Here is a 17,846-nt window from a genome sequence, read left to right as displayed (position 1 = left end):
CATATTAAATGATCCAGGCTTTACAATGAGATAAATTAGAAATATGCAATTACATTTTGTTGAGCTCATTCCAATTTATCATCCACCTTTTTTATATAAATACAAATAAATGTTTTATGTGTATTTTCTCCTCCAAGAGTTTCTATCTTGTCTTCATCAAGTCCATAAATTATTTAGCATCTCCCCCTTCTGTATGAAATAATCATATGGGATTTAAAAAGTACTACCTACCACAAAAGGACTGTTTAACATCGTCATTGCTATTTTGCAACTATATGTTAACAAAAAGCAAAGTTTAGAGCAATGTCTTTCAAATTTAACATTCTAATAAACATTCTTTTTTAATTTGCTGAGCCTTATGGACAGACGAAACCTGACTTCTTCAAAAGAAAGGAAAATGTCTGGATATGCCAATTAGACCCACTGCATTTTCAGGAAAAGTATTAACTCATATAGAGTCATTGAACAATAGCCCTTAATATATTCAAACTACTTCAATATTAAATATCTTGATTTCACCAGGGTACCCCAATTAGAGTCCATTTTAGTTTCTTGTTAGAAGTAATGAAATTCATGGGCTCTTACAAGGTGGCAACCATAAAAAGGGCATATTTTATACTTAATTTTATATATATATTATATATACATAATATATATATATAGGTCTTCAGCTATGCATGGTTTGCCTATAATATTACTTGTACATATAAAAGTATGATCCTTCTGCATTTCCGTACAGACTAATATAAATGAAGGTAGGGGAACCAAAATGTTTTAAAAACCAAGTCTATTTTCATTTTTAAGAAACAGTAACTCTGTTTTCTTAAAAAAAAAAAAATAGACATTAGGTTACTGCCTTGAAAGTTCAAGTTCCATTATCTTAATATATATAAACACACCTGGATATAATATTTTTAAAAAACGACACATACACACAGGTAGATAGAGCTGTAATAAACAAATTCCTTTTATAAACAAAATTTTAACTGAAAAGCCACAGTAGATGGAAAAAATGAAGAAAGGATATTACTTGGTAAAATCCAGTGACATCTACAATAGTTTTACAGCACATTTAAGCATTCTAGGGTTTTATATCTTCACCTGCCTTCTATTTCTTACTTGCTCCTTAAAAAATTGCCAATTATGAATACAGGTTTGACCTCAAACTTAGTCCTGATTGTGAGTGCCAGAAAAAGCAAAACACTTCAAATTTCTATCTTAATATAGCTTCAATTCAAACATGGTTTTATTTAAAACACAATGCCCATCTAAAAGGAGGGGAAAAAAACAAGCAGCAATACTTAATTATACATAATATTCATTATATGGGAAGTGTTTTTTAGAATGATATAGAATGCACTTGTTCTGTCTCTTCAATAATTAAACTGACTTAGAATGACACCACCAAAGTAAGATTACTGTCTAAGGGGCACACACTTAAGAGTACTGCTAGCCTTAAAAGCAGTAAAGCAGAAGAAAACATATCAAATAGCACATGCACATCTTACAGAACTTCCACTGAACTATCAATGGCTTCTATACAATGTGCCTCTTTTCCATAATTGTATTAATAACTACCAAGAAAGGAAAGATGAGATTAAAATCAAAGGTATTGAACTGAATTGTTTGAAGCCAGTGCCCCACATGTGGGGAAAAGTGCATTTAGTTCAGCAGCAATATAGCACAGTGTGAAGATATTGTGCTTAGACGCAGATATTCCAGAACTGAAAGATGTACAAGGCAAGTCAAGATATAAAACCATAGTACACTGTTAAATAACCTTGAAACATACATATATTGCAGTGTTCAAAGAAAAACATTCATTTCATTGTACAAGGCTAGGGAGAAATCCTTAAAGTTACCTATTGTAGTTTATGATATAATAAATACATATCTATATAGCATTGTATATACATATATAGAATGTGTGTGTTTGTGTATCTTTTTTTTTTCTTTTTTTGCCAAATTATTGTTAGTTTTTGTCATTCTGCAACTTTCAGGAGTGAAAAGCTTCCATACTACAAGTTTCTGTTCCCCCAAACTTAAGAAAGGATATTTATACTAGAAAAGGTCTCCATACCCTCCCCCCAACCTAAAGACTCACTTTAGATTATTTTGCTTTACAATTGATCAGAGAAACACAATTAAAAGAATCCTAGAATTTTTGACTATTATCTTTTCACTTGCCAGTTGTTTCAACAAGCAATTATCTTTTAGTATTTAAACCAGCTGATGCAAATTCTTTAACAGAGGATATAAACTAGATTTCACTGATTAAAACAGAGCAAATCAAACCAAAAAAAAAAAAAATCCAGTGATTTACTCTGACTGTAAACAATATATAAAATTTAAATCTCAAATTTCAAAATAAGTTAAAGAAAAATTCTACCTTCAGGGCCTACAATACTATAATGATCTGACAACTGGTAAGGGGAAAATGTATATAAAAAGTTGCAACAAAATTGTCCATGATTTTTGCTAAGAGAAAGTATATCTAACTATACTACCTCTGGCCCTTAAATTTAATTAACTTCATAATTTGTTGGCAAATGTTTTAAGCAAACTGGCATATCATATTACACAACAGAAAAACATCCATCAAGTTCAGCAAAGAAAACTTATATAAGCCTTTTGTACAGAATTAAAAAAAATCTAAATGGCTATGATTCCTCTATTAGCAGAAACACATAATGCAGTCTTTATAAATCTGCCAAATATATCAATATCTACATAAATAGATACAGATATATATATATGAAACATTAATGGCAGTCTATTTTTGAACAGTGTGTGGGACCAGCAGATTTGTATCAGACCATGGCACGATATGGACCCTGCATCTTTAGGAACTGAATGATAAAGGAAGGACCCCCAGCAACAATCTGAGGTGGAAGGTGACTGAGTGGACAGTTTTCAATACTCATGATTGAAAGCTTGCTGCAAAGGGCCAGCTCAAAGGGAAGGCTATGTAGATTGGGGTTGTCATTCAAATACAGTTCTTCTAGGTTCTCCAGTGTACCTGTTTAAAAAAAAAAAATCAAATCAATCACTATTTTTTTTTAATTAGTTACTATTTTAGAAGTTCAATTGGGCATGATGCCATCCTGGGCATTATACATACTGAATACACATTTCCTCTTACTTTCCTCCTAGTTTTAAAACTCTACAACCATGGATCACCAATTTTCCTGCATATTCAAATAAAGTGGGGCCAATTTAAAAACTCTGATGTCCATGTCATGCTCTATATCAATTAAATCAGAATTTCTTCCTTTATGGTTAGTTTTCAAGTTTGGAAGGTACTTTTTTAAAATACATATGCTACATCTCCAAAGATTATGTTTGGGACAGCCTGGCATTGGTATGTATTTTTTCGAAACTCCAGAGGGTACTTTATAGTAAATCGGTGCCTATAGTCACTTTCCTGTTAGAAACAACGTGATGATCTCTTGTATTAATAAATTTCTCATGTGGAAAGATTTTTATTACTTTATATAAATCTTTCACTAAGAGAGTTAGCACATATTTGGAAGTCAAAAATCAACTTATGTAATTATTTAAAAAAATTATCTTAAGACTCCCTCAAGATATTCACACTTTATAGGCAAATGTCTCTTGAAATCAGATGAGGCCAGATGAATAAACATACTAGAAGTAAAGTAGCCTCCTGTGTTTTCTGATTTTTAAAACTTCAAAATTTATAGTATTTGATAGTGGTATACAGAAGATTAATGAAAATAATGGCTACCAGGTAACGGATGCTTACATTTAAGATTTTATTTAATAATCAGAGCAACCCTATGAAAAGTTACTATTATTATCCTTATTTTACACAAGTAGAAAACTTGAAGCTTTGGAGTTTCCATCCCTTATCCAAAACCATAAAGCCAAAAAGCAGCACAGCCAGATTCTGAATTGTCTTATTTTACCCCAAAACCATTTTTTTTAAATTAAAGTATAACGTACATTTTAATTCCAAACCCATTCTTAACCACTAATGTAAAGGTAAAGGGACTCTGAAACAGCATGGTGTGTGTGTGTGTGTGTGTGTGTGTGTGTGTGTGTGTGTATATATATATACATATGGAAGAACATAATACATGGAATTACTAATTTAAGAACTATAGTGTGACCTCAGTTGATCAAATTCTCTTTGTAGAATGGGGTTACAACCTGCACTGCCTAAAATTCAAGGCAGTCACGTTGATTATATGAAATAACAGGTATGAAAACACTTAGAAAAATCTGAAAGTACTGTCAAAATATTAATCAAATATTAAAATTAATCCTAAAACCTCATAAAGAAATGTTCTCTTGGCGTAAGATATTACTAATATAATTCAAACTTGTGTGATTTTTAAATGTGGAAGAAATATAGAGTAACTCTTCCAAAATAAAATTTAATGTAGGGATCCCTGGGTGGCGCAGCGGTTTGGCGCCTGCCTTTGGCCCAGGGCACGATCCTGGAGACCTGGGATCGAATCCCATATCGGGCTCCCGGTGCATGGAGCCTGCTTCTCCCTCTGCCTATGTCTCTGCCTCTCTCTCATTCTGTGTGACTATCATAAATAAATAAAAATTAAAAAAAAAGAAAAAAAAATAAAATTTAATGTATTGGAAATATAAGTATGCTAAAACACTCTCAAATACAGTATTAACCCTAACACCCCAAGAGGAAATCTAACCAAAACCAACCACCCAACCAACTACTTGCTACTCTATTTTTTTTTTTATTTTTTTTTTATGATAGTCACACACAGAGAGAGAGAGAGGCAGAGACACAGGCAGAGGGAGAAGCAGGCTCCATGCAGGGAGCCCGACGTGGGACTCCAGGATCACGCCCTGGGCCGAAGGCAGGCGCCAAACCGCTGCGCCACCCAGGGATCCCCTTGCTGCTCTATTTAAAAAAAAAAAAAAAAAGAATCTTGACCCTGAGGTAACATCAGGTGACAAAAACAATCCTATTTATATTAAATACTGCTTAAATACACAAGAGCAAATTAGTACAGAATCAAGCATCCAAAGGGTTCATACCAATTTCTTCAGGAAGATGAGTGAGTAGGTTCTCTCCAAGGCCTAGATGTGTGAGATTGGTAAGGTGACCAATGCCTCTGGGAAGGGTGGTCAACTGGTTGTTTGTCAAGACTAATTTCTAAAGATTAACACAATAAAAGATAGTTACGTATATATTTCCTACTACTGCTGTGAATTTAAAATACATCTACTAAGCTAATAAGAAATAGGTAAATTAGGTAAGAATCACCCAATAAATTTTACTTTCAAAGTATATCATTTGTTAGCAAGAAAAAAAAAACAGGTTACATAAACATCAGCCCTAATGTTATATAATTAAAAAAATCTCAATTAAAGAATTACATCAAATTCTTAAGAAAAATGTACAATTTGGAATGTACCCCAAAAGCTTTAGTCATAGAACTATAAAATCACCAGGATAATGTCTTACCTGTAAATCCTTAAGATAAGCAATTTCATTTGGCAAGGATTCCAATTTGTTCTCCTCTAGATCCAATTCTCTCAACTTCCTAAGGTTTCCAAGACCGTGCGGAAGCTTCTTTAGAAGATTGTTTGATAATATTAGAACCTAACAGAAATTATTGATAGTGTTTGGTAACTCATGAAATGGAATAATATATTACCACTCTGTGGCTTAAAATTTATTAAACTGCTAATTTTCTAAAGAATGAATATTAAGGATAATGTTCACTTATATAAGAGAAAACATTTAACTTACTATTCTTAAAAAAAATCACCGTAGTTATTGGAAATAAAATAAATTTAAATCAAAACTAATGAAAGCAAAAGTTTAATTTTACCCATATAACAGAAAAATATAAAATTAACCACTTGCACTAAAATTTATATAGTTAATGGTATTTTAATATTAAGTGATTACAAATGTGTATCTGATAGGAAATCACTTATTTATTCAAAACCCTTTATAAACCATTTTTAGGGAGGTAACAATTTCTAAACTGCCTATTTCAAAACACTACAGTTATTATTTGTGGTATACTTATTACATTGTAAGCCATCCTCCAATATACTGAAGACAGAAAAAAGTAGTTAAGAAGGATAGTTCCTATTCTCAAAGAAATGATGGTGGTGGAAGTGATGGGGAGTGTAGGGAGACAATACTAGGTATACGGATAGTGAAAAGAGTACTGAATGGAAAGACATATACATAAGGTTCTGGCTAATATCTTATGCCCATGGTTTTCCTCCAAAGTTATAACACGTATAATAAAATAAACATGTAACAAGACCAAAGAAATAATAATAGCTAATATTTACTGAGTTTCCTACTTGCAAGGCACTAAATGCATGTGTGCATTATCACATTTAATCCTAACTCCAACCTTCTGAGGAAAATACTATCATCTTCATTTCACAGCTAGGGAAACTGAAGCTTGGGCAAGTTCCATCTATAAACGGAGATAAAAGTGGAATGGTACCCAGATCTGTCTTGTTTCAAAGCTTACGCTTTTAACCATTACACCATACTATTTCACCTTAATAATTTTAAAAAGAAATTAGATTTTTTAAAAAGCATGGATACAGAGGAAACTTAAAAAAAAAAAAAAAAAAATATATATATATATATATATATATATATATACTATTAATAAGCTTTTTTCATCAAAAGGGACTCAGAAGCAGGAGAATTCAACCTTGACTAAGGAGGAGAAAATAAGGTGTATCTTTATGGAAAATAATCCTAAAGAAAAAAAGGGATGATGAGAAGAGGGCATTCTAGATACTGAGAACAATAAGACTAAATGTACAGAGCTAGAAACATGCACAAATTTCCAACAAAGAAGATAATCTAATTAATTAAATAAGAGCATACATGAGTAATCAGGATGTAAAAGTGCGCCAGAACATATGAAAGATTCTCAATGCCAGTCTGAGGAATCCATAATCATTTTGGTAAACAACAGTGCAGGATTCTTAAACAGAGTTAAGGGGAAAAAAATATGTTCTAAAAGATGCTAAATTTTAGAGACATTCCTTTCAAAGACACTTCATAACACTCAAGCTTACCAACTTTTAGCGGGCAAGAGTAATTCGGAAGCACTGAGCCCAAATTAAGTTAATAATATCTCATCATCCTAATAAAGCTGTATGCTTAAGAGAGCTCTAATATTTCTAATTATGATCTTCCCCCCATAGAAACTGCTTATTTTAACTGAAGCTTTATTAGCAAGATAATTGCAGACAGATCTAAGGAGTTCTAAATAAATAAGGAGCTCTTTTATACTCACCTCAAGAGAAACGAGACCAGACACATCCTCAGGAATCTTTGTGAGCTGATTAGTGGCTAAATTCAATTCTACCATACTGGTCCAAGTTCCAAAATCCAAGGGAAGTGATGTCAACTGATTGTCCTGGCAAAGACAGAAAAGAAGCAACCAAAGTAGAACCACATAAAGAAACCAGATAAGCTCAGCAATTCTAGAGATGCTGAGCAATAAAGCAGTAGAGGAAAAAGTCTTAAGATAGCAAATTAAATCATTAAAACACTACTTGATAGTATCCAAAATTTCACTTTAAAAATCTTTAAGAGATGACAAAAATACATTTCTCACTGAATAATACAGATGATGGAACACTTATCCTAATTTTGTTTAAAAACTAGATATAGCTATATGCAGAAAACATAGTGAAATATATGCCAGTGTTTCACTATTTTTCCTCCTGCTTCCTCCTCTCTACATATAAAATACATTTTCATCAGTAACAACTCTTACCACATTTTGTATTTGTTGGGGCTACTGGTAACAAGAAAGGACCACTAGTACCCCTGATGTATGCCACTGTGTTAACAGTGATGCTATCTCTCAGTGGCAAGATTATTTTATGTCCCTTTTGTTAATCTGTATTTTTAATTTTTTCTGCAATATATATGGATTACTTGTCTCATTTTACACAAAATCATCCATAAGAGATTCCAAGAAGCAAACATCCATTTGAAAGTCAAGTTTCTCTTTTAATACTTACATTACCTATTCATTATAACTTTTAAATTTATTAACTACTGATAATTAGTAGTATGATAAAGAATTTTCATTTAAAACAACTTACTACTGGTGCTTATATGAGGAAAATATCAGGCTTAATTTTGACTTCTTTCAAAAAAAAGTTTTTATTAAACATTTGTCATGCTATTGAAGAAAAATTAAGGCAAAATTCTAGGCAGTTTTCTTATTTCATTGAAAACAAGCCTTTCCAAGCTAACGCTATAGTTAATATCATATCCATAAAAATGTAGAACCAAATGCAAAACTAATGAACACCTAGACTGCTGTATTCTAAGCCTCTTATTATAAAACATTCAGAATTGATACCATTACCACTGCTAAATCTCATACAACTGAAAAGATAAACAATAAATTTTAAACCTGTTTAAGATTATAAGATTATCTTGAATTTCCACTGATTCAATTATATACCTCTAAAGAATTATCATAAAAGATACATGTATTTATGAACAAGAATAGAGAGAATCAATAAACTCTATATTTTAGACTAAAGAACCACAATTATGTTGAAATAGTTCATCTTGGGACGCCTGGGTGGCTCAGCGGCTGGGTGCTTGCCTTCAGCTCAGGCGATGATCCCGGGATCCAGGATCGAGTCCCACACATCAGGCTCCCTTCAAGGAGCCTTCTTCTCCCTCTGCCTATGTCTCTGCCTCTTTCTGTGTCTCTCATGAATAAATAAATCTTAATTAAAAAAAAAAAGTTCATCAAAGATAAAAGGATGTAGTATAATACAATAGAAAGAACACTTACACCTGGAAGCAGGAAATCTAGGTCTCCTGGATTCCTATACCTCAGTCATAAATTAGCCATAGGGCCAATTTACTTATCACCTCTGTACCTAAAGTTTGCTCACTATAAATAAAATCACTGGAGAAAAAAATCAGGTTTCATTTCTTTCCTCCTTTTTTCCTTATTATAAATGTGAAACTCATTCACTCTAGAGAATACAGATATGCAAAAAGAAACTAAAGATCATCCATCAGAAGAAAATATTTGCAAATTATATATCTGATATGGGGTTAATATCCAAAATATATGCAGAACTCATACAACTCAATAACAAAAGAACAATCCAATTAAAAAATAGGCAGAAGATGTGAAGAGACATTTTCCCAAAAATGACATACAGATGGCCAACAGGTACATGAAAGTATGTTCAACATCACTAATCAGGGAAATGCAAATCAAAACCACAATGAGTTATCACCTCACACCCATCAGAATGGCTGTTATCAAAAAGACAAGAAATAAGTACCGGTGAAAATTTATATATAAAAGATTATATAGGGGAACCTTTGGTGGGAATGTAAATGGGTGTACCCACTAGAGAAAACAGTAAGGAGGTTTCTCAAACAATTAAAAACAGAACTACCATACAATCCAGCAATCCTACCTCTTGGCATTTATCTGAAGAAACTGAAAACATTAACTCAAAAACATATGCACCCCCATGTTCATTGCAGCATTATTTTAAAAAGCCAAGATAATGGAAGCAACTTAAGTGTTCACAGATGAATTGAATGGATAAAGAAAATTCAGTACACACACACACTGGGAACAATATTCAGCCATACATAAGAATTAAATCTTGTCATTTGTGACAACATGAATCTACCTTGAGAGCGGTATGCTCAGTGAAGTCAGTCAGATGGAAAAAGACAAATACCATATAATCTTACTTATATGTGAATCAAAACAAAACACCAAGCCCAAAGATAAAAAGTAAAGATTGGTGGTTGCCAGAGGTAAAGGTTAGGAGGTGGGCAAACTGGGTAAAGGGAATCAAAAGGTATAAACTTCTCTAGTTATAAAATAAATAAGTCATGGAGATATAAGCTACAGCATGGCAACCATAGTTAATAATACTGTATTATATATCTGAAAGTTGTTGGGAGAGTAAATCTTAAACTCTCATCACGAGAAAAAAAAAATCTGTGTGTATGTGCGATCATTTCCCAATATACAAATATTGGATCATTATGTTGTACAACTGTAACTAATACCCTGTTGCATCAATTATTCCTCAATAAAAAGGTCATCCATAAAATAATTATGATATTCAAAGATAAACATATTTTGGGATCCCTGGGTGGTGCAGCGGTTTGGCGCCTGCCTTTGGCCCAGGGCGCGATCCTGGAGACCCGGGATCGAATCCCACATCGGGCTCCCGGTGCATGGAGCCTGCTTCTCCCTCTGCCTGTCTCTGCCTCTCTCTCTCTCTCTCTCTCTCTCTCTCTCTCTCTCTGGGACTATCATAAAATAAAAATTAAAAAAAATTAAAAAAAAAACAAAGATAAACATATTTTAATAAATTCTAGCTATATCTATACATATAAATCTATACTTAATACATCATTAAGCACATTAAGAATAGTTTTTAAAAACTGTAGAAAGACAGTCTTGCATGCTTTAACTTTTTTCTAACTTAATAAACTAAGAATGTTTCAACTGGTATTTAATATTCTTCTAAACTTGAGTATTATTTTTAATGACATCATAGTATTCCACCAAAGATATACTACTTTTAAAAAATGAAATCTTTATTGGATTGGTACCAATTAAATAGAAAGTTCGACAATAAATATCCTTACAACTATGCTTTTATGGACACTCATGATTATTTCTTTAGGACAAAGTGTTACGAGTATGCACAGTTCTAAGATATTTGTTATCTAATACAAATTGCCCTCAAGTATCTATCAGTTGAGACAGTAACAGTAACAGTTCTCCACACTGTTCTGAGAAAACACAGAGATTACTTTACGTACTAATAGTAGTAGCTTTACTCCCCCTCAAAACAAACAGAGGCTTACCTTCATATTCAGCTTACTTAATACTTTTGCTCTGGAGAAAATTCCAAATGGGATTTTATTGATTCGATTGTGTTCCATGTTGAGGGAATAGATGGTGGAAAACTGAGATGGACCACCTACTGGATATAATTGGAAGCAATTTCTAGCTAAGGTCAAACTATTCAGTTTCACAAGACTTGATAAAAGACTCTGTAAACAAATAAAATAAACATAAGAATTAGAATTGTAACAAGATTTCCTCCATAGAGTACAGAGCAGCGGTCACAAATGCCTCAAAGGGCCTTCAGGTAACAAATGACAGACACTGGTTGGGCCAGCTCTGTGCTGCCTCATATAGAGGGGACAGTCACTCCTCAGCCTTAGCTGTCACTTATAGGAATGTGGAGTCAACAGAGTCAGATTTCCAGATTTTACAAGAAACAGAAAACTCATGCAAAATCTGATTTTTATTCCTTGGCTTTAGCTTAGCTTATTAAAACACTCTATAAAGAAGGGGTGCCTGGGTGGCTCTGTCAGCTAAGTGTACAACTCTTGATTTGGAGTCAGGTAATGATCTCAGGGTTCTAAGATAGAGCCCCAGTTGGCTGTGGAGCCTCCTTGGGATTCTTTCTCCCTTTGCCCCTCCAACCCCACTCTCTAAAAAACAAACACCAAAAAAAAAAAAAAAAACAACAACAACAAAAAAAAAAAAAAAAAACAAACCTCTATAAAGAAAATGTCTGCAGGTAAGAGATATCTCATGAGTGGCCACTCTGAGAACCTTAAATGCAGAATCATTTGCATCATACAGTCCTGGCTCTCTCACTATTCAGGTCTGAGTTAATTATCCTCTAAATTATTATTAAGATTAACATAACCTGACTCAGAGTGAGCTATAATTTAATGGCTCCTTCACAGAATATTAAATTCAAAAGATAACAGTTCCCAATATTATATAATATTGTTTTTCCACATGGTAAAGTTTCAGAGGGAAAGATACATCTGTCAAACTATTACTGCGCATAATAATCACACATCCCCTTACTTCAGCCTCCTACCATGTCACCACAGTGCTAGGCGTTTAGGTATTACAAAAGAAATTCTGCAATTAAAAAGATTAAACCCTATTTAGATAAATACAGCACACATGATGCGAAAAAGGAAACAATACAGAACTGTATATAATCAATAACAAATTATATGTAATAGGCTCTCGTTACCCAAAGTCTGGTTGAAAGAAGAGCAGCACTGCCTTGTTAGAAATGTAGACTTTTAGGTCCTACTCCTACAGAATCAATATGAATCTTAAGAAGATTCCTTAGTGATATGTATACTCATTAATGTTTGAGAAACACTGGTATAGGCTATAAAATAATTCTGAATCCTGGCTCTATCCTTCAGTGGGGCTTGTGACTTCAGGCAATTGCTCCAAACCTTCATTTATTCATTTGTAAAATGATGGCTTATTTTATAAATTGTAGTGAAAACATTTTAGAGAGAGAAAATACACAAATAGCTTTGCAATGTCTAGCACATAAATAGTGCTTAATGTTTAAGTCCCTCTTCTATTTAAATTTCAAGCAAAGAGGAAATACTGGAGTAACTGGAAAAGCAGGAAAGAGACTGAGAGTGAGCTAGATCTTGAAGGATGAAAAAAATTTAAATATTTAGAAAAGTAGAAGAAATATTTTAGATTGAAGTAAAGGCCCAAGCAGAGAGGAAGAGGAAACAAGCTGTGTGAGGTATGTGTGTGTGTTTTAAGAATGTTCAAATACCAGCTTCATACCATGAGGAAACTGAAGACTTAGTACCTGAAATTTGTAAGGCCAGCTGAAGGAATGAAATAACTATGTAACTGAAGGCATAATTATATGGTGAACTGAAACTTTTCTTATGCTGAACATTAAGCAGCTTTCAACATTTGTCTACTGATGTACACAGATAAAAGGAAGAGCTCAGGTAGTCAATTCAGGAAAATTGCCTACATCTTATTTTACTGGAAATACATGAAGTTTTGAGTATCATGGCAAAAATGTCATATTTATTACTCTGACAACTGACCAACTTTACTGATATTCTTTGAAAAACCCTAAAGATATCTAAAAAGGGGCAATGAGAAGGCAGCTCTCCAATCTTTCATTCTTAGATCATAAAATTAAGCTGTGCAGTTGTGCTCATCGTTGCTTTAAAGTCAGACACATCTGGATCCCCATCTTAGGTCTTCCACTTACCAGGTGTGTGACCTTTGGTGAATTAGACAATCAATATATTTCTCACAGTACTCCCAGAAAGATACTTACGGTAACAAATTAGGCCTAAAACAGAACTTCCCTTAAGTCTTTATTACCCCAATAATTAATACAATTTGATAATACCCCAATAATTAATACAATTATAATGAAGATTTAAATGGGATGATCCATGTAAAGCCCCTAGTCTTATACCTTGAACATATGTGCTTAAATTTATTAAATTCCTTTTCCTTATGTGTTTGTGTCTACATGAAAACTAGTCCATTTTCAGACAGTCATCAAATAGAAAACTGTATAGTCATTTTGCCAGCTCTGGTATCAGCAAGGAGCCCCAACTGAAAACCACTGTCCTGACTGCACACCCAACCCAGCTTGAACTAGATGTCTAGTCTACTAAGTGTCATCTAATGGATTTTATTGTTTTCCTCCTTGTGATTACAAATGCAGATAATTAATATTTGCATTAGGATTATGCTGCTTCCAAAGCACAGAGACTACTTTTAAATAAGACTTAATGCTTCCCCAGATTTGGAGAGGGCCAATCAAGGGCTTCCCCCACAGGCTCTCTATCTGAAAATAGGCCAGTTTAAATCTGTGTGTGTGCACGCATATTTCTTCCACAGCCAGATTGAGGATAGCTTGTCCCTTTATAATTCCTTATCAAAAATAAATCTTGACTAATTTCAGTCACAAAATATTATACGTGAAACTACTTACCACAATGTCTGTATCCTGAGTTACCCAATAATTATTAGTTTCACTGATAGTGGATATAAAAATAAGTTTTAAAATTTCTCACTTTTTGAAATTTAATATACACCTAGTCTTTATATTTATTAGCCTTACTGACATTGTAAAAGCAGTCAATTTTACTTAAGCTCACAAATCACACCCTAAAAAAATCCCAACAAGGTCTAATTATTTTGCTAATTACTGTTAGAAAAGGAGATGACATTAAACGATAGAACCCCACCCATTTTTACCATTCTACATTATCACTAGCAAAGAAAGACAAAAATCCAGACAGTCTAGTTGTCAGGGCTATCTCTACAATCTGTGGATTCTGTTCCTGACCCCATTTAAACTGCAGATGATAAATTGTCATAGGAGTTTTAGAGAACTAGCCCATCCTAGAAACTATAATCCTGGACAACTGATTTGTGTACTTTGATCAAATGGTTTTTAAAAAAATCCAAAGACCCAGAATAAGAGAAGTAAAATTAATAGGTGCTTTTTTTCTGTATCCCGTAGCAACAAATCAATTAAATACATTTATTTTATAAGCTAATTGCTATAAGCCTATATCTTCAAATACTCAAATTATTCTTTATAAAATCATAGTATATATCTATAAATAAACATTCATCCAAAGCATCTTTATTTTTAATTCAAACACACACACACACACACACACACACACACACACACACGGAAAAACTAGAAATAAAGGGCCACTTAAAGAAAACATCTTTAATTATTAGAAAAAAAGAGACTTTGCGAAGTTCAATCAGTAATATAATAATTCCATTATTTTATTTGTTAGAATACCACAATAAGATCTAATGCTTGAATAAGCAAACATACAAGTTGTGGGTATGCTAAAATAATAATATGTAGCAAAAGAAGGCAAAAGAATAAAAGAGTACTGCATTCTGCCCAATTAATCTCTAAGCAAAATAAGTGAAAATATTTTTTCATAGAACAAAACCCAAATTAAAAACGTGTTAAGAAATAACAAATTTTGGCGACTGGTATATGTTAAATAGGCTTTAATACTATTGCATAAGCAGGGTAATAATTTGGGTCATAAAATGTTACAGCTAATATTAATATGTTAATAAGTAATGTGTTCTATGTAGCTCATTCTTTTCCTGGATCATCTTTCTATAGCACTTTTTAAAATATCTGAATTGGCTGGGTAGTTGAGTTTTAAAACCAACCATACAACTTTTCCTTAATAGCTGTAGCTGTTATTACTAGTTCCAAAATGATGTGAGAAGCATGATGCTTACTTACATGGGAATGAATGTAGCACACTGATTTCTCACCTTGGTTTCTCCCTTCTATACATGAAAAAAGAAAAAAATAGTATGTTCCTATAATCATTCCTATTCTTTCTTCTTCAGAATATTTATCTTACTGGCAGCTAAATGTCTGTACTATATTCATTATTTAAACAACCTCAATAATCAAATTATTCACCCAGCTGTAAAGATTTACCACCTCTCACCTCTGGTAGAGCAGAAATGTTATTGTTCTCTAAATTTAGCTCTTCGAGGGCACTGCACTTTGCCAGTGATCTGGGTATTGCTGACAGTCTGTTGTATCTCAGACCAAGACGACTTAAACTGGACAGGTTTCCTGTGAATACAAAAAAAAGGAATTTTTTCTTTTAATCTGATAAATCTGTCACTGTCCCTGGCTATTCCCTAGATATATACGAATTACTGAGCAGTACTATTTTGGCAAGATCCTTAACTCCTAGTACCAAGGAACTACATACTGCACTCTATCAATTAGGATGAAATTGAAACCACTTTTGTGTCCACTTGTCTTAGAGAAACAATGGAATACATAGCCATAAAGTCAATTTTAAAAATGAATTACTAGAAAGTATTGGCTTACTTTAATAACAAATTGACCTTTATATAAGGCCTAACTGAATAACATCAAAGTATTATATAGTTTAAACTTATAATAATCATCTCATTTGTATCTATAGAACCATCATCCTACACAGAACAATGGTTATATAACAAATGTTCATGTAATTTTGAAGAAATGTCCAAATTTCAAAAGTGACATTACTTAAATATAAGATGCACAATTATGTTGTGAAATTGGAAAGGTTTAGTATTTTTCATAAGCTTAAATATGAATATTCCATTTCTGAAGGTCAAACTGACAGTAAAAAATTAGCCAATTTTGGGGCAGCCCCTGGTGGCGCAGCGGTTTGGCGCTGCCTGCAGCCTGGGGTGTGATCCTGGAGACCTGGGATCAAGTCCCACATCGGGCTCCCTGCATGGAGCCTGCTTCTCCCTCTGCCTGTGTCTCTGCCTCTCTCTCTGTGTCTATGAATAAATAAAATTTAAAAAAAAAATTAGCCAATTTTTAAAAATTACAAACAAGGGACACCTGGGTGGCTCAGTGGTTAAGTGTCTGCCTTCAGCTCAGGGCATGATCCTGGAGTCCCAGGATTGAGTCCCACATTGGGCTCCCTGCATGGAGCCTGTTTCTCCCTCTGCCTATATATATCTCTGCCCTTCTCTCACTGTGTCTCTCTCACGAATAAAATAAAATCTTAAAAAAAACAAATAAAAAAATAAAATTACAAACAAAAGTGAAAGTTATAGTCTCTTATCTAAGAATACCAATTAGAGCACAATTTAGCTATCATTGAATACATAAAAAAGCAGAGCAGAAAAATAGGCTAGTTTTATTGGCAAGCTACATGCAGGCTACATGGATGAATATATCTGCCGTCATAAAAAGTTTAAATCAAATTTGATTCCCCAAATGATATACATTAGAAAACAAGTTCATTTTGATACCAGAAAGAGGGGAAAAAAGGTACAAGAATTTAATTTAGTTCAATGTAATTCCTTGTCATGGTGTGTTAATTTCTTTTCTGACTTCAAACTACAATTGCTGGTATCACATATTTAGATGGGCCAAGTTTAAATGTCAATGTAGTGTAACCAGCTTCTAGTTTTAAATTAAACAGTATTATCAGTGTTTAAATTACAAAAGTAGATGCCTGTGTCACAAACTGTTTGGAGACAAGTGTTTTGATGTCTTGATTTTCACCATCCTTCTGAAGTTTGCCCATTTCTTTCCTTTTGCTTTGACCATTTTTCAAAGTTATCGAATGAATAATTTTCTTAGATGTAACACTACAGTACGTACAGAAAACATATATTAGCTTTTAGCATAAATTAAACCTTGAAACCCTGGGATGGCAGTCATTATGCCTCATAATTCTATCTAGTTATCATTCATCTGCATCCTTCCCTCTTGCTGAAGATATCAGTGATTAAAGTTAGAAGAAATCATTAAATAGAGCTAATTTTTACTCTTTATATCTTCAAGGCAAAAATCAGCCATTGATAATGGTAATATTCTGATAATTAAATACTGTAAGTCTAGCCAAATATAATGCAGAAAAACTTAGCAAACATTTCAATTCCTGTAAGAACTGTAATTGGAACTATTCCAGAGGTTATGTTATTTTCATTTACTTTTATACTCTCTTATAATAGTATCTCGAAACTAGGCCAAGAGTTTGCTGGTTCTGTTTAAGATTCCTATAGGCAGAAAACTGAATTCAAATGCAATGACAGAAACTATCACTTGGCAAAGACAAGTTAATTTTGTCTTTAAAATGCTTTCTAGGGGCGCTTGGGTGGCTCAGTCAGTTAAGTGTCTGCCTTCAGCTGGGTCATGATCCCAGGGTCTTAGGATCAAGCCTCACCTCCCCCACCAGGTTCCCTGCCTCTCCCTCTCCCTGCCACTGCTCCCCCTGCTTATGTGTTCTGTCAAATAAATAAACAAAATCTTTTAAAAAATGCTTTCTAAATTAACTAAGGATGCTTCCCTGAATCTTTCTAATGACATTCTAGTAAGAGGTGTCAATTTTGGAAGGGAGGAAAAACAAGCTGAGGACTGGATGACTGTCCAAAGCCCCAGAGAATTTAGAGATTAGAAATAAGGTCAAGAATAGTTATCACTGCATTATGACA

The 17,846-nt window shown here is 33.3% G+C and overlaps 1 protein-coding gene across 3 annotated transcripts in view; it reads right to left on the bottom strand.

Annotated features, from left to right (window-relative positions):
- Positions 1-943: 943 nt before the first annotated feature.
- Positions 944-17,846, bottom strand: part of SHOC2 (SHOC2 leucine rich repeat scaffold protein) — a 93,356-nt gene continuing 76,453 nt past the window's right edge. For all 3 annotated transcript variants that reach the window (XM_055346383.1, XM_055346382.1, XM_055346384.1), the window contains exons 4-9: positions 15,338-15,468; positions 10,877-11,065; positions 7,284-7,406; positions 5,465-5,602; positions 5,035-5,152; positions 944-3,019 (exon numbers count right to left, since the gene is read on the bottom strand). In XM_055346383.1, the coding sequence (XP_055202358.1) occupies positions 2,811-3,019; positions 5,035-5,152; positions 5,465-5,602; positions 7,284-7,406; positions 10,877-11,065; positions 15,338-15,468 (908 nt within the window). In that variant the 3' untranslated portion in view covers positions 944-2,810. The remainder of the gene's footprint in view (positions 3,020-5,034; positions 5,153-5,464; positions 5,603-7,283; positions 7,407-10,876; positions 11,066-15,337; positions 15,469-17,846) is intronic.

The sequence above is a fragment of the Nyctereutes procyonoides genome, unplaced genomic scaffold (assembly GCF_905146905.1).
Source record: "Nyctereutes procyonoides isolate TBG_1078 unplaced genomic scaffold, NYPRO_anot_genome, whole genome shotgun sequence".
In the NCBI taxonomy this organism is placed as follows: Eukaryota; Metazoa; Chordata; class Mammalia; order Carnivora; family Canidae; genus Nyctereutes; species Nyctereutes procyonoides.
This window is presented reverse-complemented; position numbering and strand designations above follow the sequence as displayed.